This window comes from Entelurus aequoreus, linkage group LG01 (genome assembly GCF_033978785.1).
Source record: "Entelurus aequoreus isolate RoL-2023_Sb linkage group LG01, RoL_Eaeq_v1.1, whole genome shotgun sequence".
In the NCBI taxonomy this organism is placed as follows: Eukaryota; Metazoa; Chordata; class Actinopteri; order Syngnathiformes; family Syngnathidae; genus Entelurus; species Entelurus aequoreus.
In genome coordinates this window covers 80,160,785-80,186,046 of record NC_084731.1, presented here as the reverse complement: position 1 = coordinate 80,186,046, position 25,262 = coordinate 80,160,785, and the positions used below count along the sequence as shown (strand labels likewise).

The 25,262-nt window shown below is 38.5% G+C and overlaps 2 protein-coding genes across 11 annotated transcripts in view; one reads left to right on the top strand and one right to left on the bottom strand.

Moving 5' to 3' along the window:
• Positions 1-7,173: 7,173 nt before the first annotated feature.
• On the top strand, positions 7,174-13,896 carry tuba8l2 (tubulin, alpha 8 like 2). Its single transcript, XM_062059560.1, has 6 exons — positions 7,174-7,541; positions 8,867-8,942; positions 9,025-9,088; positions 9,175-9,397; positions 12,535-12,683; positions 12,748-13,896. The coding sequence occupies exons 3-6, from the start codon at positions 9,086-9,088 to the stop codon at positions 13,723-13,725; spliced, it is 1,353 nt and encodes a 450-aa protein (XP_061915544.1). The 5' UTR covers positions 7,174-7,541; positions 8,867-8,942; positions 9,025-9,085; the 3' UTR covers positions 13,726-13,896.
• Positions 13,897-13,973: 77 nt separating this feature from the next.
• The window catches only part of cfap221 (cilia and flagella associated protein 221), a 121,888-nt gene continuing 110,599 nt past the window's right edge, over positions 13,974-25,262 (bottom strand). For 8 of the 10 annotated variants that reach the window (XM_062059414.1, XM_062059497.1, XM_062059510.1 and 5 more), the window contains one exon: positions 13,974-14,106. The gene's annotated coding sequence lies outside the window, so the exon portion shown is untranslated. Of the gene's footprint in view, positions 14,107-20,318; positions 20,709-25,262 lie in introns of those variants that run through there. The other 2 variants (XR_009827345.1, XM_062059436.1) reach the window with 2 other exon arrangements.

Genomic DNA, 25,262 nt, shown 5'->3' with positions numbered 1-25,262 from the left:
ATAACGGGTACCGGTTCTCAAAAAGGGATTCGAGTCCGAGGACTCGGTTCTTTTCTTATCAAACAACCGGGAAAACCGGATTCGAGTATCATCCCTACACACACACACACACACACACATATATATATATATATATATATATATATATATATATATATATATATATATATATATATATATATATATATATATATATATATATATATATATATATATATATATATATATATATATATATATAGCTACAATTAACTGAAAGTCAAGTATTTATATATATATATATATATATATATATATATATATATATATATATATATATATATATATATATATATATATATATATATATATATATATATATATATATATATATATATATATATATGAAATACTTGAGTTGGTGAATTCTAGCTGTAAATATACTCTCCTCTTAACCACGCCCCCCGCCCCAACCACGCCCCCACCCCCCGAACTCGGTGTCATTCCGAGCCGGAGATGATCAATATCCCTGGAAATGACTGAGCAAAGATTCTAGTTCTTGGGTGTATTTTTTTTCTTCGAGCAGGCTTGGCAGATAATGACTGTGATCATTTTTGTGAGCCAGAATGAGTGTGTATAAGAGGAGGAAATCACATGTTAATTGTTCTTTTTTTTTTCTTCTTCTTCCCCAAGACCGCCTGTCTTCATTTCACAGCAATGCGCCCTAATTACTCATTCTTTCTGGCAGGAGAAAGCGTGCAAATAAATAAGCCATTTGGAAACCTGAGTCATGGCTGATGCACTTGGCCTTTCTGTCATATGTTGCTTTGCTTCTCAGGGTAGACCAAGAGACTGCTCCTTTGTTGGCTTTCTCACTGTCTATATAGAAAATGAAAACATTTTCAAAAAGTGTTATTTAGCTTACACACCGGAGGGCGGACTTAGGCTGTTTGGAGGTGGAAACCTCACATATTTATAATGTTATCACTTGAATTAAAACTTTAAAAACACTGTACGAGTTAGAGCAGGGGTGTCAAACGTACGGCCCGAAGGCCGGATCAGGCCCGCGAACAGGTTTTATCCGGCCCGTGGGATGTGTTTGTTAAGTATAAAAATGAACCTTGACATTTTTGATTGAAAGAAACCGCTGTTCTAAATGTGTCCACTGGATGTCACAATATCAATTCTTTGTGTCTTTGTAGATGTCACACAGCGGTGAAAGATGTCTTATCTTGTTTTGTTTTTAGTTTGAAAAGCAACTCTCCTCTCGTTTCAGGTCACTTGCCCTTCCTTTTGTGTCATCATTCTGACGTCATCCCTGATTGTTTCCACCTGTTCCCCATTACCCCCATGTGTTTTATAAGCCCACGTCTCCCTTTGTTCTGTGCCAGATTGTCTCGTTATTTCGTGCCTCTCTAGCATCATGTACAAGCCTTGCCTCGACTCTCGTTTTGAGTATCCTGATCCTGAATTCCCTTGTTGGTATTTTGAGTTTTCCTTTTCTCCTCCTCAGCAGAGTGATTTTTGGTTATTTAGTTAAACCGAAGTGGTGAGTTTTAAGTTTTTTCTTACAGTTCTTCTTTTTCCTAAATTTTTTGAGTGACAATTTTTGTTAGCTATTTTTCTAGATAAGAAACTGAAGAAGTTTTATAGCCATTGTTTCTCCCTCCTTTTGGAGCGTCTTTTGTTATTGATACATTTCATAGATTGTATCCTGCGCTAAGTATAGTTCGCTATTGATATTTTTTGTTTTCTCCTTTCGGAGTGATTTTCGGTTGTTCCTTTTTTGTGAAGCTTTTTTCGACGAGTTGTCAGATTAAAGCCTATGTTGTATTGCCGTGACTCAGGAGGTGAAAAGTAGCTTTCAAAATAAAAGCCTGCCGGATGTTTCCCTACTCTGCATCTGAGTCCTATTTTTATTTTTTATATTATATTGTTTTATAAATAACATCCTGTAATTTGATTTTGATAGAATTTTTTTTATCTTGATAGATTGAAAATTAACACTAATGAGTTGATTATTGAACATCACATAATGTATTCCGAAAATATAAACGACAAAAAAAGTATATATTATTAACTGCAACAGGTAATTGTAAAAAAACAACAACAACATTATGATTTGTACATTTTCAGAATGTGCTTGTTCTATTTTTAAACAAAGAAAACAATCTGAAGTTGTCTTTATTTTGAAGTTATCGTGCCGTGATTTTACCAGTCCGGCCCACTTGGGAGTAGATTTTTCTCCATGTGGCCCCCGATCTTTAAAATTAGTTTGACACCCCTGAGTTATACTGTAGGATTGTTGAAAGCAGAGGTGTCCTAACTTTCAAAAGCATGCAGGGGCCATTTTGATATTTTTCATTTTCAAAACCATTACAATTTAGATTAAAAAAAATTTAAAAAATGTAAACCTTTAGGCTCCCGTCAAGTTTGGACCCAAGTACGATTCTTAGTGATCCGAAAGGGCCCCTCTCATAAAAGTGTTAAAAATATGTCATACATTATTTTGTATTTTTTTACTTTCAACGCTTAAATCTCTAGATCAACTTTAAATATATCCGTCGTTATTGTTTTCTATCTATTTTGTCTGCCCTTTTTGTCATAATATACACAAAATATATGATCTTTCCCCCAAAAACATTCCAAAGTGGAGTGTATGGTGTAAAGTAATTAGGGCTTTCACTAGGTCAACAATTCATAACAACATTCATTTTGATTCATTATTATTTTTTGAGCAAAGAAAAATAACAGTTTGCATGTCAACTTTGTGTTATTGAAGTCAACCTTGTAACTTGTTGTTGTTATATTTCACCTGTATACTCTTTTTTTTCCCACTTTTTATGTTTTTTTTTTTCTTAATAGTATTTTCAAAATGTGCCGCAGGCTGGTAAAACATTAGCTGCGGGCCACAAAAGGCCCCCGGGCCGCACTTCTATAGTAAGTCTAAAGTATTGATATTTCAATCCCAACACCCATAAACACCTGATTTTATTTTAGCATCGTCAGTACCAAAAACTGTGCAACATGTTTTCCTCGATGAGCCACGTCAGTTCTCAGCATGTGAGCATTGAGTCAGTGCCGAAAAAGAATGCCTGCTGCCAGTGTTTTTTTTTTTTTTTTAGATATCTTCCTATTCGTGGAAGCCTAGCTGTCACAAAAGTGGATTTGGTGCTTTCGGTTGACCCTTGCTCACAAACAAATGCTAACGGAAGTGTGGCTTATCACAACACAACACGCAATAAGTTACAACAGAAATAATCCCGGATGCACTTTAGCCACTTGGTTTCTATATTTAGCGATCAGAGATACACATCAAAAGTGAAAGAGGAGATCCGCCACCACAAGCCCAGGGAGTGTGCATCACCACAGCGTGCAGAAAAACCTACGGACCCTATATCACCTTGGCAACTCTTTGAATCATTTCACCAGTAAGGCAAATTGTGGACTGGGGGCCATTTGCTGAACACATCTAATGTTGTTTTTTTTGTTTACGGCACATTTAAGAAATAAAATAAACAACAAAAATGGGAGAGCATAACGTAATGAGAAAAGGCTGAAATGTTTATACTAACTACAAGTAAAAACACAAATATTTGTAAGTCAATACATGTTTTTGCCTTATTATTAGCCGATGTCATTACAAACTACATTATGATGTCACGCGTTCACCACATTGAAAGAATATTAATAACAATATAGTTATTTTTTTAATATACTTGATGGCTCCTCACCATTGCTGGTCTTTTTAGAATGTAAAATAAATGACTATTGTATTTTATTATTGTAAATATAAGCACAGTACTGTTTTTTGTTTTTTTTTAATACCGGGAGGTTATAAAACACTGCTATCTTGACAACTCTATAGTACTACAGTATATGTGTTGGCATCCTTCTGCTTTATTTTTGTATGCCGTCAGTAAAATGTATTTATTGAAACCCATTGAATACAATTGCTATCACATCATTTAGTCACACTGACTAAAACTTTTTTTAAAAAAAAAGAGTCTGCCTGCCAAACAATAACAAAATGTACTTTCATTGGAAACCGAAAATACGCTTTATTTTTACATATTTATGCTGTTATCTGAACACATTTATTTTATTTATTTTTGTTTTTGTTTACGGCACATTTAAGAAATAAAATAAACAGCAAAAATGGGAAAATAGAGCGAAAAGGCATAATATAATGGGAAAAGGTTGAAATGTTTATACTAACTACAAGTAAAAACACAAATATTTGTCAGTCAATACATGTTTTAGCCTTATTAGCCGATGTCATTACAAACTACATTATGACGTCACGCGTTCACCACATTGAAAGAATATTAATAACAATATAGTTATTTTTTTAATATATTTGATGGCTCCTCACCATTGCTGGTCTTTTTAGAATGTAAAATAAATGACTATTGTATTTTATTATTGTAAATATAAGCACAGTACTGTTTTTTGTTTTTTTTTTAATACCAGGAGGTTATAAAACACTGCTATCTTGACAACTCTATAGTACTACAGTATATGTGTTGGCATCCTTCTGCTTTATTTTTGTATGCCGTCAGTAAAATGTATTTATTAAAACCCATTGAATACAATTGCTATCACATCATTTAGTCACACTGACTAAAACTTTAAAAAAAAAAAAGAGTCTGCCTGCCAAACAATAACAAAATGTACTTTCATTGGAAACCGAAAATACGCTTTATTTTTACATATTTATGCTGTTAGCTGAACACATTTATTTTATTTATTTTTGTTTTTGTTTACGGCACATTTAAGAAATAAAATAAACAGCAAAAATGGGAAAATAGAGCGAAAAGGCATAATTTAATGAGAAAAGGTTGAAATGTTTATACTAACTACAAGTAAAAACACAAATATTTGTCAGTCAATACATGTTTTAGCCTTATTAGCCGATGTCATTACAAACTACATTATGATGTCACGCGTTCACCACATTGAAAGAATATTAATAACAATATAGTTGTTTTTTTAATATACTTGAAGGCTCCTCACCATTAATGGTCTTTTTAGAATGTAAAATAAATGACTACTGTATTTTATTATCGTAAAAATAAGCACAGTATTGTTTGTTTTTAAACACTGGGAGGTATGGTTGTATTAGTATAGTACCGCGATACTAATGAATCATTTTCGGTACTATACCGCCTCTGAAAAGTACCAGTCCCCCCCCCCCCGTCACATCGTGTCATTGCTGGTTTTTCGAGCAGAGGAGCATGTTCGGCAGCACACAATCCCTGAGTACTTACAAGCAGACACAGTGTGTAGACAGAAAAGGGAGAACGGACGCATTTTGGCTTAAAAACTAACGATAAAAGTGAAGTTATAACACTGAAACACCCTCAAGAAGGGGTGCTTTAAAACATGGCTAGCTAGCTAGCGGCTAAAGTCCAGCCCCAGTGTTTTAGCTACTTCTAAATCACTAATCCTGGTCTCCATGGCGACAAATAAAGTACGTTTTGTACAAGTATCATCCCTGCAGGACGAGGAACAGCTAAACATGCTTCACTACACACCGTAGCTCACCGGCATCTAAATGTAAACAAACGCCATTGGTGGATCTACACCTGACATCCACTGTAATGATACCAAGTACAGGAGTGATTTCACTATGAATATGTCGATATTTTTTTAGCATTACAACATCTTTATTTAGTTTAAAAAAAAAATTATATTATGTTTATAAAGTCAGGAAATATGTCCCTGGACAAATGAGGACTTTGAATATGACCAATGTATGATCCTGTAACGACTTGGTGTCAGATTGATATCGAAATTTGTGGTATCATCCAAAACTAATGTAAAGTATCAAACAACAGAAGAATAAGTGATTTTTACATTTTAACAGAAGTGTAGATAGAACATGTTGAAAGAGAAAGTAAGAAGATATTAACAGTAAATGAACAAGTAGAATTAATTTTCTACCACTTGTCCTTAATAATGTTGACAAAATAATAGAATGATAAATGACACAATATGTTACTGCATACGCCAGCAGCTAAATTAGGAGCCTTTGTTTGTTTACTTACTACTAAAAGACAAGTTGTCTAGTATGTTCACTATTTTATTTAAGGACAAACTTGCAATAAGAACCATATCTTTAATTTACCGTAAGATGTTTTTGTTAAAATAAAGCCAATTATGAAATTTTTTGTGGTCCCCTTTATTTAGAAGAGTATCGAAAAGTACCGAAAACTGGTACCGGTACCGGTACCAAAATATTGGTATCGGGACAACACTACTGGGAGGTTATAAAACACTGCTATCTTGACAACTCTATAGTATATGTGTTGGCATATCCTTCTCCTTTATTTTTGTATGCCGTCAGTAAAATGTATTTATTAAAACCTATTAAATACAACTGCTATCACATCAAAAACGTTAAAAATAAAAGTCTGCCTGCCTAACAATAACAACATGTAGTTTCATTGCATACCGGAAATACGCTTCATTTTTACATATTTATGCAGTTTTACACCCCATTAATATTATTTATATATATATATATATATATATATATATATATATATATATATATATATATATATATATATATATATATATATATTGATTTAAATGTTATATTTAAAAAAAAATTTCATTGCATACCGGAAATACGCTTTATTTTTACATATTTATGCAGTTTTACACCCCATTAATATTATTTATATATATATATATATATATATATATATATATATATATATATATATATATATATATATATATATATATATATATATATATATATATATATATATATTTATATATATATATATATGTATATATATATATATATATATATATATATATACACATATATATATATATATATATATATATATATATATATATATATATATATATATATATATATATATATATATATATATATATATATACATATATATATATATACATATATATATATATATATATATATATATATATATATATATATATATATATATATATATATATATATATATATATATATATATATATATATATATATATATATATATATTGATTTAAATGTTATATTTAAAAAAAAAAACATCTAGAAATTCAGTAACGTCTTTAATACGTTCGTGACTGATATGACAATTCCAAAACAAGTGACGTAATAACGTCAACGTGCGGCCATGACAGTGACGTAAAGCCATCGAGGCCGCCGCGCGTGACGTCACACGACATGACAAACGGTGACCGCTTCCACATTACACACAAGGAAACGACGTAAACAGAGGCGGACGTCATTCTGCGCCCGTCGCGTTCGCTCACGCGTAACCGCCTCCGATGACCACACGCGCCAATTACGTCTCTTTTGGACACGCAACCAGAGGCCCTCGCGGCACCGATGTTTTTGACGAGGGCGTCGAATTCCCCTAATACACAGGATAAGATCCTCAGTAAATTTACGTCCTTGTGCGAACTGCGCCCTGTTAGAAAGTAACCTGCTCAGGTACAAAGGAAGTCAGCTGGCCTTTTAGCAAAGACTTTTATTTTGCCACCGGAAACTCATCTTGCTCTCATACAAAGTAAGTATAGCTAGCTTTCAAACGTGCACGTCTTTCCTAGTTGTAGTCAAATAAGGTCAAACGAAGCTTTAACTCTGATTGTATCTGCAATAACGATTATAATTAAGTAATGTCAGAATACATTTATCAACCAAAAACTTTTTTGTGGGTGGCTCGGGCCAGACGTCAATAGTATTGATTTTATAATCAATATTTCTCAGTTGTGTGTCTTTTACGTTGCATTTTGCCAACTACAAATAAATTACCTGCATTCAAAAAAAAGAAGTATGTATGGCATTCTGACAATAAAATATTATTTTAAGCATGCATATTATTTACTGTGATTTATTTAATTTAAAAAATAAAATAAAACATGGACAGTTCTAATTTATATATTCACATGTGATGTGCGATTTCACTGATTTTCTTTACCAATTCGATATAGTAAAAAAAGTATTTAAAGTGTTGCTGCTCTTGGGTAATCTTCAAACGTGCTGACTGCGATACCACTGATTTTCCTTCCGATCCGATACCCGACTAAAATTCAGATTGGTATCGGCGATACCGAGCCGATACTTTATGCAAATATACCTCATGCAGTGATTCTTTAGCTGCGGTAGTGATACGTGGGCTCCATCTAGTGGTATGTTCACTTGATTAAAAGTACAGTGTTTTATTTTTTATTTCAATCAGTGTTACTATTCAAACTGAAATATTAACTATAATTAGTTTTAAATGAATACATAGGCCTACTGTGCTATATTGTATTTTAATGTTGGTCAACATGGCGATATTTGGAAAGCCAAGTGTTTTCTGAGGTGGTACTTGGTCAACATGGCGGTACTTGGAAAGCCAAGTGTTTTCTGAGGTGGTACTTTATAAAGTTTCAAAGTATCAATATTTTGATTTGAGAATTGATATTGGAGCATAAAGATAAGGTATCAGCAATATTGATTTTACAATAAGTGGTACTTTAGTGAGCAACTTGAAAACCCAAATCATAAAATCAATGATAAGAAATAGTATTTGACAAATTATCACAGTTATGCTTGCGAATTATATTGTAATGTACTTGAAAAGTTTTTTTTTTTTTTTTAAACAATGTGTTTTGTGTTCTTGCATTAAGTTAGCTAGCATTTAGCATGCTAGCTGCTTTAAGAATTAGGCATTATCTTTTTTAAGATTTTCAAAGTGTGCTACTCAAACATGGAAGTGTATTGCGATATTTTCTATCTTTTTGTTCTATTTTTTATTTTTTTCCTGTAACATGCCAAACCACGACACCGTGTGCACAGACGCCACCTCACAATAATTGTGTATTAAAGTGATTGTGTGCATAATTACAGCAAGAAGACTGCACAGAGGACAGATTTGAGCCTGTACTTGTGCACTTGGAAGACCACGACCGCCTTGTTTCAGCCAGTGAGAGAACTTTGTCAAGTTTCTCCAATCAAAAGTTTGCAGTTTTGCACCAACAGCTCTTTAACAAGTGTTACTTTTCCAGGTCAGAGAGATTACTCTGCTACTTCCCCTTTTCAGTCTCATCTCTCTCAGCTTCAGGAAAAATGGTGAGCTGAATGCAAGCATTTTGAATATGGCTTTGTCTAAAAAACGCCCGTATTTACCTTCACCCTGCGTCCCTACACCCGGGCAGCGTGAGTGTATCTCCGTGCACATTGGCCAGGCCGGTGTCCAGATCGGCAACGCCTGCTGGGAGCTGTACTGCCTGGAGCATGGAATCCAGCCTGACGGCCAGATGCCCAGCGACAAGACCATCGGTGGTGGCGACGACTCCTTCAACACCTTCTTCAGTGAGACAGGAGCTGGGAAACATGTGCCCAGAGCCGTGTTTGTGGACCTGGAGCCCACTGTCATTGGTAAATATCAATTTGGACGCCATTCTAGCTCGCTGAATTGTGCGATAAAGACGATACAAATGACTTAAATTTGTCCCGACGATCGAGATTTTAATACTACCGCCATATCGTGGTAATGCATGTACCGCAAATTTGACAGTGAAATGTCCCTTCACAACACATGTTCTAAATCGCTGATCCTCGCCTCAACGGTGGCAAATAAACGGTGTTTTGTTACATGTATCATCACTGACGGACGAGAAATCGTACACTACACACCATAGGAGGTTACAAAAAACCTTAGCTAACCGCTAAGCTGGAGTTCTTAAAGTAAACCAGGGTGGGCGGATCGATACAAATATTGACAATACCGATACTGGTGGAAACTTACAGAGCCCCTAAAGGGACATGGAGGGAAAATAATGTTTTGCGTTTTTTTTTCCTATGTCAGTGAACCGGAAGTAAAACAGACTGATTGATTGATTGAGACTTTTATTAGTAGGTTGCACAGTGAAGTACATATTCCGTACAATTGACCACTAAATGGTAACACCCGAATAAGTTTTTCAACTTGTTTAAGTCGGGGTCCACTTAAATTGATTCATGATACAGATATATACTATCATATATACTATCATCATAATACAGTCATCACACAAGATAATCACATTGAATTATTTACATTATTTACAATCAGGAGTGTGGAGGGGGGGTGGGGTGGGGGGGGGGATATGGACATCAAGTAGTGGACATAGAGAGAGAGAGAGAGAGAGAGAGATCAGAAGGCATAAGAAAAAGAATCTGCATTTGATTGTTTACATTTGATTATTAGCAATCCGGGGAGGGTGTTAGTTTAGGGTTGTAGCTGCCTGGAGGTGAACTTTTATAGCGGTTTTGAAGGAGGATAGAGATGCCCTTTCTTTTATACCTCTTGGGAGCGCATTCCACATTGATGTGGCATAGAAAGAGAATGAGTTAAGACCTTTGTTAGTTCGGAATCTGGGTTTAACGTGGTTAGTGGAGCACCCCCTGGTGTTGTGGTTATGGCGGTCATTTACGTTAAGGAAGTAGTTTGACATGTACTTCGGTATCAGGGAGGTGTAGCGGATTTTATAGACTAGGCTCAGTGCAAGTTGTTTAACTCTGTCCTCCACCTTGAGCCAGCCCACTTTAGAGAAGTGGGTAGGAGTGAGGTGGGATCTGGGGTGGAGGTCTAGAAGTAACCTGACTAGCTTGTTCTGAGATGTTTGGAGTTTAGATTTGAGGGTTTTGGAGGTGCTAGGGTACCAGGAGGTGCATGCGTAATCGAAAAAGGGTTGAACGAGAGTTCCCGCCAGAATCCTCAAGGTGCTTTTGTTGACCAGAGAGGAAATTCTGTAGAGAAATCTCGTTCGTTGGTTAACCTTTTTGATTACCTTGGTTGCCATTTTATCACAGGAAAGGTTAGCCTCTAGAATGGAACCTAGGTAGGTGACCTCATCTTTCCTGGTGATGACACTGTCACCTACTTTTATGGTGAAGTGATTGACTCTCTTAAGTTTGATGTGGGACCCAAACAGGATGGATTCTGTTTTACCCAAGTGGATGGATAGCTTTGGTGAACCGGAAACAAAGCGATGGAGGAGCCTACCCATCATCCGTGGGAGAAGTTTATTAATTTCTATTTTAGTATTGGCCTAACATATAAAGACATCAATCGTATTATGGTCCCAAAACAGCACAGGGTCCTCCATCGCTGTGTCTGTTTCACTTTCGGTTCACCATCGCTGTGTCTTTTACTTCCGGTTCACTGACATAGGAAAAAAAACTTTTGCGAGATCTCGCAAAACATCCATGTCCCTTCAGGGACTCCGTAGAAACTACAGTGATTAGATGACATTTTTTATTTTAACATCGTTTTTTCGTCTCTTTTGTTTACAAATGAGAGCCAATAGTAATTATGTGCACTATTGACTATTATACATGTATGTAATATTAGGGAGTAAGGAAATAATATATTTTTTATCGGGAGTGCTTCGATTCACATCTGGAACGCAATTAATATTGATTCAGATCCACCATCAAACATTTCAGGAAGATCAGAGCATGTGGAAGGAAGTTACGACCATTAAATTTCCCACCACAAGAGGAAGTTCCCAAAGCCTAATATTAGTCCAATCATCTAAAGTGAAGTAATGACAGTTGGACGGGCGAGGAGCAGTTTTCGCCACCATGCTCCGCCCACTACGAATGCGTACCAATAGTTACTGACCCATCCCGCACTTCAGGGTGTCATCAACATTTCTACCAATTATAATGAAGATATGTATTTGTGGAGCCGAGTTATTAATGTTAGTTTTGTGGCAAACCCTCAGATCAAAGTTTGACGCACACTTCCTAAGGCAGACCTGGGCAAATTAAGGCCCGGGGGCCACAAGCGGCCCGTAAAGTATTTCAATCTGGCCCGGCGGACATTCCCATTAAGATCTTTAAGATGTAAAGTGTAGCTGCCATTATGATGTGCAGTGATGTTTTCAACTGACCGTAAGTCTTGAACTATACAAGGAATTTCAATGGTTGGAATCTGCGCTTTTGCATGATATACTAGTTACTACGGTAATTAACTATGGTAATCTAAGTCACAGCAGCTCAGACGAGGCACCAAGCAGTGGGGGTGGGGAGCGTTTCCACAGAGTGTCAGCCTGAAATGTGGGTGTTAGGGACAGACATGGAAGGAGATTTTCACAACACAGTTTTAAAGCTTAGTTATATATCAGATTGTATATTGTATTTTTCCCCTTTGTGTTCATATTTCCCTGTTTGTCGCGTTTTGCTTGATTGTAAAACATGTCGTTCGAGAGGGGGTTCATATGTTGTCAAAATTCAGTGTTTTATCGTTCATAGAAAGTTTTTAAATTCCATTCCGTTTTTTAAGGAATCTGACATTATTGTGAGGTTTTCTATTAGATATACCGGCCCTCAGACACATTTCTTTCTCTAAATATGGCCCCCCAGTCAAAATAATTGCCCAGGCCTGTCCTAAGGCGTAGGCAAAATTCCTTTCTTTCTGTAATTGAAAAGTTGGGCTCCGTGGTCAGGTTAACAATACCTGGAGTTGGGCCCCAAGGTCAAAACCTGGTATAGCGCACATCCCTAATGTAAACCTGTGATTTCCCTAGACGAGGTCCGCACAGGAACCTACCGCCAGCTGTTCCACCCCGAGCAGCTGATCACTGGCAAGGAGGACGCCGCTAACAACTACGCACGTGGACATTACACCATCGGCAAGGAGATCATCGACCTAGTGCTGGACAGGATCCGCAAACTGGTGAGAAGCCTCAAGTGGAGTTGCGTACAATGACCAGGCTTTAACGAGTTCCTCTCATCTCCAGGCTGACCAGTGCACGGGCCTCCAGGGCTTCCTGGTGTTCCACAGCTTCGGTGGCGGCACCGGGTCTGGGTTCACCTCTCTCTTGATGGAACGTCTGTCTGTGGACTACGGCAAGAAGTCCAAGCTGGAGTTTGCCGTCTACCCAGCTCCACAGGTCTCCACCGCCGTGGTGGAGCCCTACAACTCCATCCTGACCACACACACCACCCTGGAGCACTCGGACTGTGCCTTCATGGTGGACAACGAGGCCATCTACGATATCTGCCGCAGGAACCTGGACATCGAGCGTCCTACTTACACTAATCTGAACAGGCTGATGGGTCAGATTGTGTCCTCCATTACTGCTTCCCTTCGGTTTGACGGCGCCCTGAATGTCGATCTGTCAGAGTTCCAGACCAACTTGGTTCCATATCCCCGCATCCACTTCCCTCTCGCCACCTACGCTCCCATCATCTCCGCGGAAAAGGCCTACCACGAACAATTAACTGTGGCGGAAATCACAAATGCCTGCTTTGAGCCCGCCAATCAAATGGTGAAATGCGACCCCCGTCACGGAAAGTACATGGCGTGTTGTCTTTTGTACCGTGGCGACGTGGTGCCCAAAGATGTCAACGCTGCGATCGGCACCATCAAAAACAAGCGCACCATCCAGTTTGTGGACTGGTGCCCGACCGGCTTCAAGGTGGGCATCAACTACCAGCCGCCCACCGTGGTCCCTGGTGGAGATCTCGCCAAGGTCCAGAGGGCCGTGTGCATGCTGAGCAACACCACCGCGGTGGCGGAGGCCTGGGCTCGGCTCGACCACAAGTTTGACCTCATGTATGCCAAGCGAGCCTTTGTCCACTGGTACGTGGGCGAGGGGATGGAGGAGGGAGAGTTCTCCGAGGCCAGGGAGGACATGGCGGCTCTGGAGAAGGATTACGAAGAGGTCGGCGCTGACTCCATTGACGACCAGGGAGAGGAAGGGGAGGAATACTAAGAGCCACCACACAAATCTGTTGGTACAAATTTAACAGTTCAGTTATTATGGATGAAATCAGTTTTCTGTTTAATTTTAAACATTCTTGTACTAAATTAATGCATTGCAGTGAATGCAGTAGTATTGCTGTGATGTGGATGTGTAATGCGCATGCATATTTACAAAATCACAATGGAATAAAGTTCATCAAATTAATCATTTGTATTTTTTTAAATTTTAGTACAGCGAACAATACAGAAATAATGTCACTATGTTACAAACATGAATTGCCAAACATGCCAAAAGGGCTCTTAAAAAAATGCATCAATTCCTCATCCGTTTCTTCCCTGGTTGGAAGATTCGTAGTTATGGGCACTCTGTTGACGAGTCTTCAATATTTTCCTGCAAATATAGACCAGAATGTTAACGTCAAAGATCTTCACATGGAAAAAAAATTGCTTCTACCAGAGATGGGTTAAATTGGGGCCCTTTTTCGGTACGCTAGCGCCCCCTAGAGCAGTAGTCCCCAACCTTTTTTGCACCACGCTTTCCACTTGTGCCAGATACAGCAAAAATAAGTGCATGAAAAATACAACTCACTAACGCTGAATTAGTGGGAGCCCTGGGCCTGTTTCTTTGCAATGAGATCCCCTGCAGGTTACCATCAACCTGCTGGGGACTGCGGATGGAAATCAGCCTTTGGCTACAGCAGTGGTGTCAAACTCATTTTAGATCGGGGGCCACATGGAGAAAAATCTACTCCCAAGTGGACTGGTAAAATCACGGCACGATAACCTAAAAATAAAGACAACTTCAGATTGTTTTCTTTGATTTCTCTGAAAATGTACAAATCATAATGTTTTTGTTGGTTTTTTTTACACTTACCGGTACATGTTGTGGTTAATAGTATTCTATCTTTTTTTGTTATTTATATTCTTTGAATAAATTATGTGATAATGTTCATCAGTCAACTCATTGGTGTTAATTTTAAATCAATCAAGATAAAAAAATGTATATCAAAATCAAATTACAGTATGTTATTTATGTAGTTTGATAATTTTCCTCAACTGATGTACTAACATCATGTGGTTTATTTTATTTTTGTACATATGTAGCATCATCTACAAAGATACAAAGAATTGCTATTGCGACATCCAGTGGACACATTTAGAACAGCTGTTTCTTTCATTAAAAAATTCCAGGTAAATTGTTATACTTAGCAAACTCATCCTGCGGGCCGGATTAAACCTTTTTGCGGGCCTGATCCGGCCCTCGGGCCTTACGTTTGACACCCCTGGGCTACAGTCTTGTCACATTTGTGCTTTGTATCATGTCACAAAGTTATAACAAATATATCAAAAGAGTTTTATTGTACATCTATAAACAAGTTTATTGGTTTGTTTAGTGGGACAGGCAAAAGTAAGTCGGAGAAAATGCATCCATCCATCCATTTTCTACCGCTTGTCCCTTTTGGGGTGCAGTCATTTATAAATTATTTAATGTTTCTCTGCGGCCCGGTAGAAAATGCGTCACGGACCGGTGGTTGGGGACCACTGCCCTGGAGAACCGCAAAAAAATATCTGCTTTCAGTTGTGGTCCCTATGGGTTGCAGTTGTACTAAGTTGTAATACACTTTTCCGCCACGTGTGGCAGTAACGAAAGTCAGAGAAGTTTCATAAGCGCAAAAATTGTGACTAAAGTGGTGAAGCTGTTATTTTCATTTGCGCTTAAATCATATTAGCAGTTTCGTTAAGACACATTAGTTTATTTTAGTACAACACAATTTGATGTAAATATATTTTTCGTCAGTTATTTTTATGCAGTATAATTGATTAGTACTTATTTTTCTAATCGACCTGACCTGAGCCAAAGGTTTTTTGTGTTTAAAATTTTTTTTAGTGATAAACACAGGGTTTCATATCATTTGTTGTAAACTGCAAATAGGTTAGAAATAATTGTTGAACACAATTTAAATCAATAATAAGATTACTAATTCGTCATAACATTTGAGTGGCCCCCTCTGTAGTGGATAAGTTAGGCCCCCTGGGATAAATGACTCTGAAGCGTAAATGCATTACGAAACACAAGGAAGTTCTGTGTCCCTTGAGCTAAAAAGGATAACAACATAAACTAATAGGGCCGCCCCTCCCTGTACACAGATCACGCGAAGGAGCGCATGTAAAATGTCAAATGACAGAGGGCTTCATACATTTTTTTTTTTTTTTTTTACAGTAAACGTACTCTAAGCTCCTTCCTGCTCCCTCATTGATAAGAATATAATGGCAAATTTTAGTCGGCTATTATAACACCGGTTTGCCTGCCAAATACCTAAGCCGGTGATGGGTCTACAAAGAAGTGACACCATGTGAAACAAAGCTATCAAAAATATGGCACAGTTTGATTCTACGTGAATCGGTACCCATTAGTACCGGCGGAATAAAAATAAAAGCACTCATTTCGCAGGATATTCAATTCCATGCATCTTATTTTCTGCTAACACTGCCATTCAGACTAAGCTGCAAGTATTAACTGAGCAAAATGCAGAGCGGTGTAAGTAATGCATTGCAGACATACTATATCTACAGATTCTGTTAGAAGTATTGCCCTCAGTGCATCAAAAGTACTAGCTGAGTCAAACACTAACATTCAGCCGTAGAAGAACATTCAACACGAGTCAAACCTGCTTTAAAATTAAAAACAATGTGAAAAAGTGGTAGTTAGTTTCTGCTTGTAATTCCTTTCGTCTCTTATACCTCCACAGTGGTACCCTAGCTTCAGAGTGTTTGAGGTAAGAGTTGTTTCTCGACTAATCGTTATGCTTTAAGTTGCAAGCGAAAAATTGAGTTACAAGTATCTCCGCCATTAGCTGGCGAGGTCGCTAGCAGTCCGGCGTAACTTAGTTTACCAACCCTGGGACGGAAGAACGTGAGTGTGAAGGACAGTGCTGAGAAAAAAGTGGCTATTTATTGAATAAAAAAAAAGAAGAAATAATCAGAAACATGACTCAGGGTTAGTTTGAACGGCAAACGTTTATCCATGAAAATAATAAAAAGCTGCTGATAGTGCGTATTTAATTTAAAAAAACATTTTTTTTAAGAGGGTCTGATGTTGCCATGATTACTGATGAAAAGCAGTCCAGAAACCAACTTACATTTCAAACTTATAATTTTTAATATTAAAATATCCAATAAGTCAATGGTAACAATTCCCATGTGACTAAAACTTTTACAACCAGATATCTATTGACATTTTTCTTGAATGGATCCACATTTTGTGTTGGAAAGAATGCGTAAGCTGGAACCGAGTTCGACAAAACTGCACGCTTGTGGTCTGAATGAAGACTGATGTAGATGCGTGCGAGACCTGAGGATGGATACCAGTGTGAATGAACTGTAGTGAACGATCTTGTTGTGCAGGTACTTGAAAGGATATGTCGGGAAGATAGATAGCACCAAGCTCCAAGGATGGCTTAAAAAAGAAATGTCTATAGAAGGTGCAGAGCGTTGCTACGTCCCGTCTCAGCTCCAATGGCTATACCAGCTTTCATTGGGTCTTCAATTCGCAAAAGACGAAGTGCTTTCTTCTGAAGTCCGCTGAGAGTACCACTGTAGCTGCTCCACTCCAGATTAGTGAAGTATATACCATTAGCCTTGCAGATGGTAACTCTTAGAAGATCCCTAGACCGGCTTAGTATATTCAGTTGCTTAGCAGCCTTCTTGGCAAGACTTGTTTTATATGGTGTGTACGGAGAAGCAGCTGAAGTGTATACCGTAATCCACTGTCCAAGGTAAATACTGTACATTACCATAACATTACTTCATAAAACTACTGTAATTGTTTAACTACTATTGTATTGGGGGTCTTTTTTAAATAAAAAATGTCTTTCTGAAAGTGAATTGTGCTCTTTTGGGGTGGCCAAGCACGCGCTTAAATATATCTAAAATAATTTCAATGGTAGACACAGATTTGAGATACAAGTGTTTTGAGTTAAGGGGAAACTGCACTTTTTTTTAAAAATTTTGCCTATAGTTCACAATTATTATGAGATAACAACACGTCTTTCTTAATCCATTCTAACTTGGAAATAAAAGTTTGCTTACAATAGCGCCATGTTGTCATTGCGTCTATTCAGACTATAAAAGCCAATAAAAAATATCCAAAAAGCGCCAACAATACTCATTTAATTTTGTGACCTGAATATTACCCAGGTATTAGCGATATTGTTATTATAAGCACTAACGTTAAGTACCTACACTTCAGATCAGAGAGAGGTAACTTCCTTATGCTGCTGTATTGACAATAAGCTGGTGAGCTGCTTTCTTGCCTCTGAGCCTGCAAAAGTTAATTCTAGATGATAAATCATGCCTCTCACTTCGATAGTGAAAAGATGTCGACATAAACTGCGAATTTGGTACTAGTCAACTTAGACCAAGAAATGGCGAAAAGGACCCAAAAAGATACTTTGTTCCACGCCCTTTTTTTCTTTTCTTTGCGAGTAATTCTTTATCCAAACGGAAATATATGGACTTCCGGTGACACTTTAGTATGGGGAACATATTCACCATTAATTAGTTGCTTATTAACATGCAAATTAGTAACATATTGGCTCTTAATTAGTCATTATTAAGTACTTATTAAAGCCTTATTCTGCATGGCCTTAGTATACCCTAACCCTAACCCTCACCAAATAACTCTAAATTAAGTCTTTATTACTTAGAATATGTTCCCCTAGTGTCCAAATAACTTTAAAGGCCTACTGAAACCCACTACTACCGACCACGCAGTCTGATAGTTTATATATCAATGATGAAATCTTAACATTATAACACATGCCAATACGGCCGGGTTAACTTATAAAGTGACATTTTAAATTTGCCGCTAAACTTCCGGTTCGAAACGCCTCTGAGGATGACGTATGCGCGTGACGTAGACCGGCGAACACGGATATGCCTTCCACATTGAAGCCAATACGAAAAAGCTCTGTTTTCATTTCATAATTCCACAGTATTCTGGACATCTGTGTTCGTGAATCTGTTGCAATCATGTTCATTGCATTATGGAGAAGGAAGCTGAGCAAGCAAAGAAGAAAGTTGTCGGTGCGAAATGGACGTATTTTTCGAACGTAGTCAGCAACAACAGTACACAGCCGGCGCTTCTTTGTTTACATTCCCGGAAGATGGAGTCAAGATGGAAGAACTGGGATAACAGAGACTCTAACCAGGAGGACTTTTGACTTCGATACACAGACGCCTGTAGAGAACTGGGACAACACAGACTCTTACCAGGATTACTTTGATTTGGATGACAAAGACGCAGACGTGCTACTGTGAGTATGCAGCTTTGGCTTCTAAACATTTGATCGCTTGACCGTGATTGTGTGTGTTGATCAGGTGTTTGAATTGTATTGGCGTGTTCTATGGAGCTAGGAGCTAGCAGAGGAGCTAGGAGCTAGCGTAACAAACACGCAGGTGTTTTTATGCAGGATTAATTTGTGGCATATTAAATATAAGCCTGGTTGTGTTGTGGCTAATAGAGTATATATATATGTCTTGTGTTTATTTACTGTTGTAGTCATTCCCAGCTGAATATCAGGTCACCCCCGGCTCTCACAGCATCTTCCCTATCTGAATAGCTTCAACTCCCCACTAGTCCTTCACTTGCACTTTACTCATCCACAAATCTTTCATCCTCGCTCAAATTAATGGGGAAATTGTCGCTTTCTCGGTCCGAATCTCTCTCACTTCATGCGGCCATCATTGTAAACAATAGGGAACTTTGCGTATATGTTCAACTGACTACGTCACGCTACTTCCGGTAGGGGCAAGCCTTTTTTTTATCAGATACCAAAAGTTGCAATCTTTATCGTCGTTGTTCTATACTAAATCCTTTAAGCAAAAATATGGCAATATCACGAAATGATCAAGTATGACACATAGAATAGATCTGCTATCCCCGTTTAAATAAAAAAAATTCATTTCAGTAGGCCTTTAAATTAAGTCTTTGTTACTTAGAATACGTTCCCCATACTAAAGTGTTACCGAACTTCCTAACAGTCAGCCTCCCGGTGAGAGCAGGCATTCTACAGTAAGGGATATTTAATTATGTTTTTTGGCTCTCATGAAGTCTGCATTTAGTAGTAATCAGTGACGTCGAAGGAAAAAGCGAAATTCGTGATGCGTTTGTGAAATTCATACGCCGGCGTATGCTTAAAATGATCAAAATGCGTCAATATTACACGTTATTATGAATGTGCCTGTTACTACATTACATATATACTTACAGCGTGTATATAAAACCTTGATGGAGGTGTTTGGATGTTTTTTAAGCGCTTTATGGGCAGACTAGCGCGACCTACATTGCCTCCATTGTTAGTGGACTTTTGCTCGCCTTTATTTACTAGTTAGAATGCATAAAAAAAGAAATACAAATGTGTTCTTGTCTTACATAGGGATTGCGAATTATAGGCAAAAGTCCAAAAAAAAGTGCAGTTCCACTTTAAGAGCTCCATCGCAGAACCTATTAGGCTCGTAAGTTGAAGTACTGGTGTAGTTCAGTTTATTACTGACCTGCTGGTACCTGGGAACTGCACTGAGGAAAAGGATGCATCTATGTATTTTTTTAGGAACAAATGATACAGGAAGAATAAAGGCAACATTTTAGGTACACATTCACAGAAGTGACTGATCGTGGCAGATACGGTCGATTCAGATATTATGTGCCTGCATACTCAACTGCAATGTAAACAAATATGTGTGTGCTGATTTGGTTTCCTAGTTTTATGCTTGGATTGCATCATGGAAACATCTGCTGCTGTGATTTAGTCGCCCACCCGATCCCACTGGCCGCTGCATGCTGCGGATCTGCAGCCGGCAAGCGACAATGAAGTGACAGATTATTTCAGCGGCCGTCATCGTTGGTGCCGAGCCTGTCGCCAGCAGGAGCAACGCTTCTCGGTACCGTCTCACATTGTGCTTGTGTGCAAAAGCCCGCTGTGGGTCCCATTTCTGCAATATACAGAAAGGACGTGGTAAACAACGGTGGAAAATGGCAATAAGTGGCAACAAAGCAATGTGGAGCCCAGCAACAGGGTTGACATTCATGCAACAGTTGCTTCTGTACAGAACGTGACAAAAAGTGCTCACAATAAGAGCATCATGGTGCATCATGCGAATACTGAGATAGTGTCTGGTGTGCCGTGGGAAATTATACAACTTCACTTAATTAGTCCAAAAAATATTTTTTGCAAATCAATAATTATAATCTGCAAATAATGTGCCGTTGTCTAGTGTGTCTGCCGTATAGAGCTTGGCAGGGTAACTATGTAGTACTCCAGTAGGTGGCACAAGTAGTTAATTGCTTTGTAGAAGTCGGAACGCGTCAAGGCTGGTTTGTCGTGATCCCAATGTGCAGGTAAAAAGGTATGTAAGGCTTAAAACAAAAATGAACAGAAGGCAAGTCCCGCTAGGAAAAGGCACTGAAGCATAGGGATGGCTATGCAAAACATAAATAAAACTGAACTGGCTACAAGGTAAACAAAAACAGAATGCTGGACGACAGCAAAGACTTACAGTGTGTGTCCGTACATGACATGACAATCCACAATGTCCCCACAAAGAAGGATAGCGTCCGTACAACTGAAATAGTCTTGATTGCCAAATACAAAGCCGGTCAGGCAATAACACTCAAAAGGAAGACGTGAAGCTGCTACAGGAAAACACCAACAAAACAGGAAGGGCCACCAAATTAACAGCGCAAAACAGGTACTAAAGCACTACACACAGGAAAACAACAAACTAAAAAGGACAACCTGGTGGAGTTTCATTTTTTAATGTTTCTGCTGGTGGTGTTCCTCCGTATTTTTTCAATTAAAAAAAATGTGCCTTGGCTCAAAAAAGGTTGAAAAACACTGGAATACTCAATGCCAGCAACAAATTAAAGGAAGACCAGTGCCAGGTAGCAACTTTGCCTGCTGAAAATTGGCCACGAGGATGTTGCATTTCTGCTGAAGATGTCTCTTAAAATCTATCTAGCAGCAGAATAAAGTGAGTCTGCCAGCACTTTGTTTGTTGCCCTCCATGGGAGCACCAAGCGCCCCCCGGCTAACTAGGAGATCTTGGAGAAGTTCAATAAATAAAGTCAAGCCACTGCAGAGATCCAATCAAAAAATGCAGCTGCTACCTCCTGCCAAAAAAAGCCCAAAACACCACAAATCCCACATTGTGAATTTCAGAAGAGATAATAGAGACAGAACGGGTTAATAATGACACACGGACACGAAAATGGCCGATACGATCATAATGTCACTGGACTGGCTCCAAACCTTTGCCATCATTCACTGAGAGACAAGAAGCACGGATGCAGTGCAACTGTGACATTAAATTCCTTTCAAATGTCTGCCAATACAACAGAACCTTTGCAGAACCATTAATTGGTGTCCAAACAAATCACATCCAAGGCCTTTTCCAAACTTACAATAACAGAACCGCATTGTAAACGCGATAAACTAGATAGATATGTTCACTTTCAACCTGTAGTCTTAGGCTACCAATACATTTGTTGTTTTGCCTGGTAAATAGATATTTGTCATATTTGTCCATCAGTTTGTCAGTTTACTGGCTACTTCCAGGTTCACGGGGGATGATACAAGGACGGGAGCTGGGCGAAGCTTTATTTAACCCCGTGGTGCCGTTCCCAGAAACAAAGAAGCAGTCCGGAAAACTATTTGCCCAACACTCATGCGCTTAAACGCCTCATCACATGAACAGTGTGTGGACAGCCCAGAACTTGACAGATCCTGTTCCGACATGAAGAAAACAGACAGACACAGAGTTGTTCATCCTTCTGTGTGCGCTCTCTGAACAAATAAAACACACACACACATTTAAAGACGATTAAATGTCTGTCTATGTTGTTCCTACTCTACGTGTGAGATTTGTTGTTTGATCGGTTTTGCGTAATGAGGGGTGTCCCTATCCGATATTGACATGGGGCCAAAATTATCCAAAAAAACAACAAGGATTATATCCCCTCACATCTAGGTAGGTAGGTAGGTAGGTCTTTATTGTCATTGCACAAGTACAACGAAACTTTGTTGTCAGCACAGACCCGTTCAAGATTAGACAAACAAACAGTGTACAGGGTTACAGAACAGGAACGCTGATGGGTCGCCACAAAGCGCCCCGTAAAATATGGGAAAAAGGTAAAGGGTGGGGAAGGATGAGTAAAAAAAATACTATGTATGTGTGTGTGGCGTATATTTTTGTGGATGCATGTGTGTGTGTAAGCCTGCCGCGTGTCTCTGTTCCGGGGCCTTTATGTTGTGCAGCCGATAGTCAGTCCAAAGTCAACAACAACAGGTGTGTGTCCATGAGAGACAAGAAGGGACTTCGTTGTGTCTTCGCCGCACTGGCCTTCGGTAGAGTCTCGAAGCCAGGGAAACAATCCAAGTTAGAATGTTTTGTATGTGAGTGAAAATAAAATGTGCTTTTCGCTCTAAATTGTCTATGACTGATCGTCAAATCCTGCGAGGCAGACAGTCCGATGTTATCCAAATCACAAGAGTGTCCACAGTTCTTCCCGCATCTTCCAATAATTTGTGGCAGCTTTGGGGCACTTTGAAGACTGCCAGCAACTTCCAATTTGTGGCAGCTTTGGGGCACTTTGAAGACTGCCAGCAACTTCCAATTTGCCGCCAAACCAGAGCAACGCTTACTCTAATCAGCAGATGTCCTGTTGTCATAATTCCAAATAGGTAAGTATCTAAAATCTCCAATACAAGCAGCCCTGCAGATATTTTACTTGTGCAAAGCTGGACAAGCAGTTAACATCTTAATGTCCTCCAATGAGCACACACTTTATTCTATTTCCATCAAGTCAGTTCCAAAAGGGAAACAGGGTAGGCTTTAGGCAACTAGGAGCTAGCAGCTACACAGCAGTTAAGCCCAATGTTGCATTTTCGGACAAAAATTTTGCATAGGCTGAACATTCAGTGCATCCTTAATGATTTGTGATGATATTGAATCGAATCAATATTCTTATAGGCCAATTAACTAAGCACCCATTTGTATTATCATAAAGGAATTGAACACCCTAGTGTAGTAGTGATGCTAGGGGCAAGCAGATTAGTTTTCTACGCTCAATGTTTGGTTGTACGATAATTGAGACAGCCTCCGAAGACAAGGGTAAACTTTTAGCAAAAAGACATAAGTGTCACTGTATTTGCTGTGAAATTGGTAAGTGAACAACAAAGCTAGTGGGGTCTTTAGACCAGGGGTGTCAAAATAATTTGTTTTCATAGAGGGCCACTTTAACCATGATTAATAATGTGGAATACCACATTAAATGACATTGCAGACCATGTTAAATGAGGTGGCGGACCACCATAAATGACGGAGAGGACCACATGGAATGATATGGTGGGCCATCTTAATGACGTGACGGGCCACTTTAAATGACGTGGTGAATCATGATTAATGATGTGGAAGACCACATCAAATGACGTGGTGAATCATGATTAATGATGTGGAAGACCACATTAAATGACGTGGTGAATCATGATTAATGATGTGGAAGACCACATTAAATGACGTGGTGAATCATGATTAATGATGTGGAAGACCACATTAAATGACGTGGTGAATCATGATTAATGATGTGGAAGACCACCTTAAATGACGTGGTGAATCATGATTAATGATGTGGAAGACCACATTAAATGACGTGGTGAATCATGATTAATGATGTGGAAGACCACCTTAAATGACGTGGTGAATCATGATTAATGATGTGGAAGACCACATTAAATGACGTGGTGAATCATGATTAATGATGTGGAAGACCACATTAAATGACGTGGTGAATCATGATTAATGATGTGGAAGACCACCTTAAATGACGTGGTGAATCATGATTAATGATGTGGAAGACCACATTAAATGACGTGGTGAATCATGATTAATGATGTGGAAGACCACATTAAATGACGTGGTGAATCATGATTAATGATGTGGAAGACCACATTAAATGACGTGATGAATCATGATTAATGATGTGGAAGACCACATTAAATGATGTGGTGAATCATGATTAATGATGTGGAAGACCACATTAAATGACATTACAGACCATGTTAAATGAGGTGGCGGACCACCATAAATGACGTGGCGGGCCACATATAAAATGACGGAGAGGACCACATGGAATGATATGGTGGGCCATCTTAATGACGTGACGGGCCACTTTAAATGACGTGATGAATCATGATTAATGATGTGGAAGACCACATTAAATGACGTGGTGAATCATGATTAATGATGTGGAAGACCACATTAAATGACGTGGTGAATCATGATTAATGATGTGGAAGACCACATTAAATGACGTGGTGAATCATGATTAATGATGTGGAAGACCACATTAAATGACGTGATGAATCATGATTAATGATGTGGAAGACCACATTAAATGACGTGGTGAATCATGATTAATGATGTGGAAGACCACATTAAATGACGTGGTGAATCATGATTAATGATGTGGAAGACCACATTAAATGACGT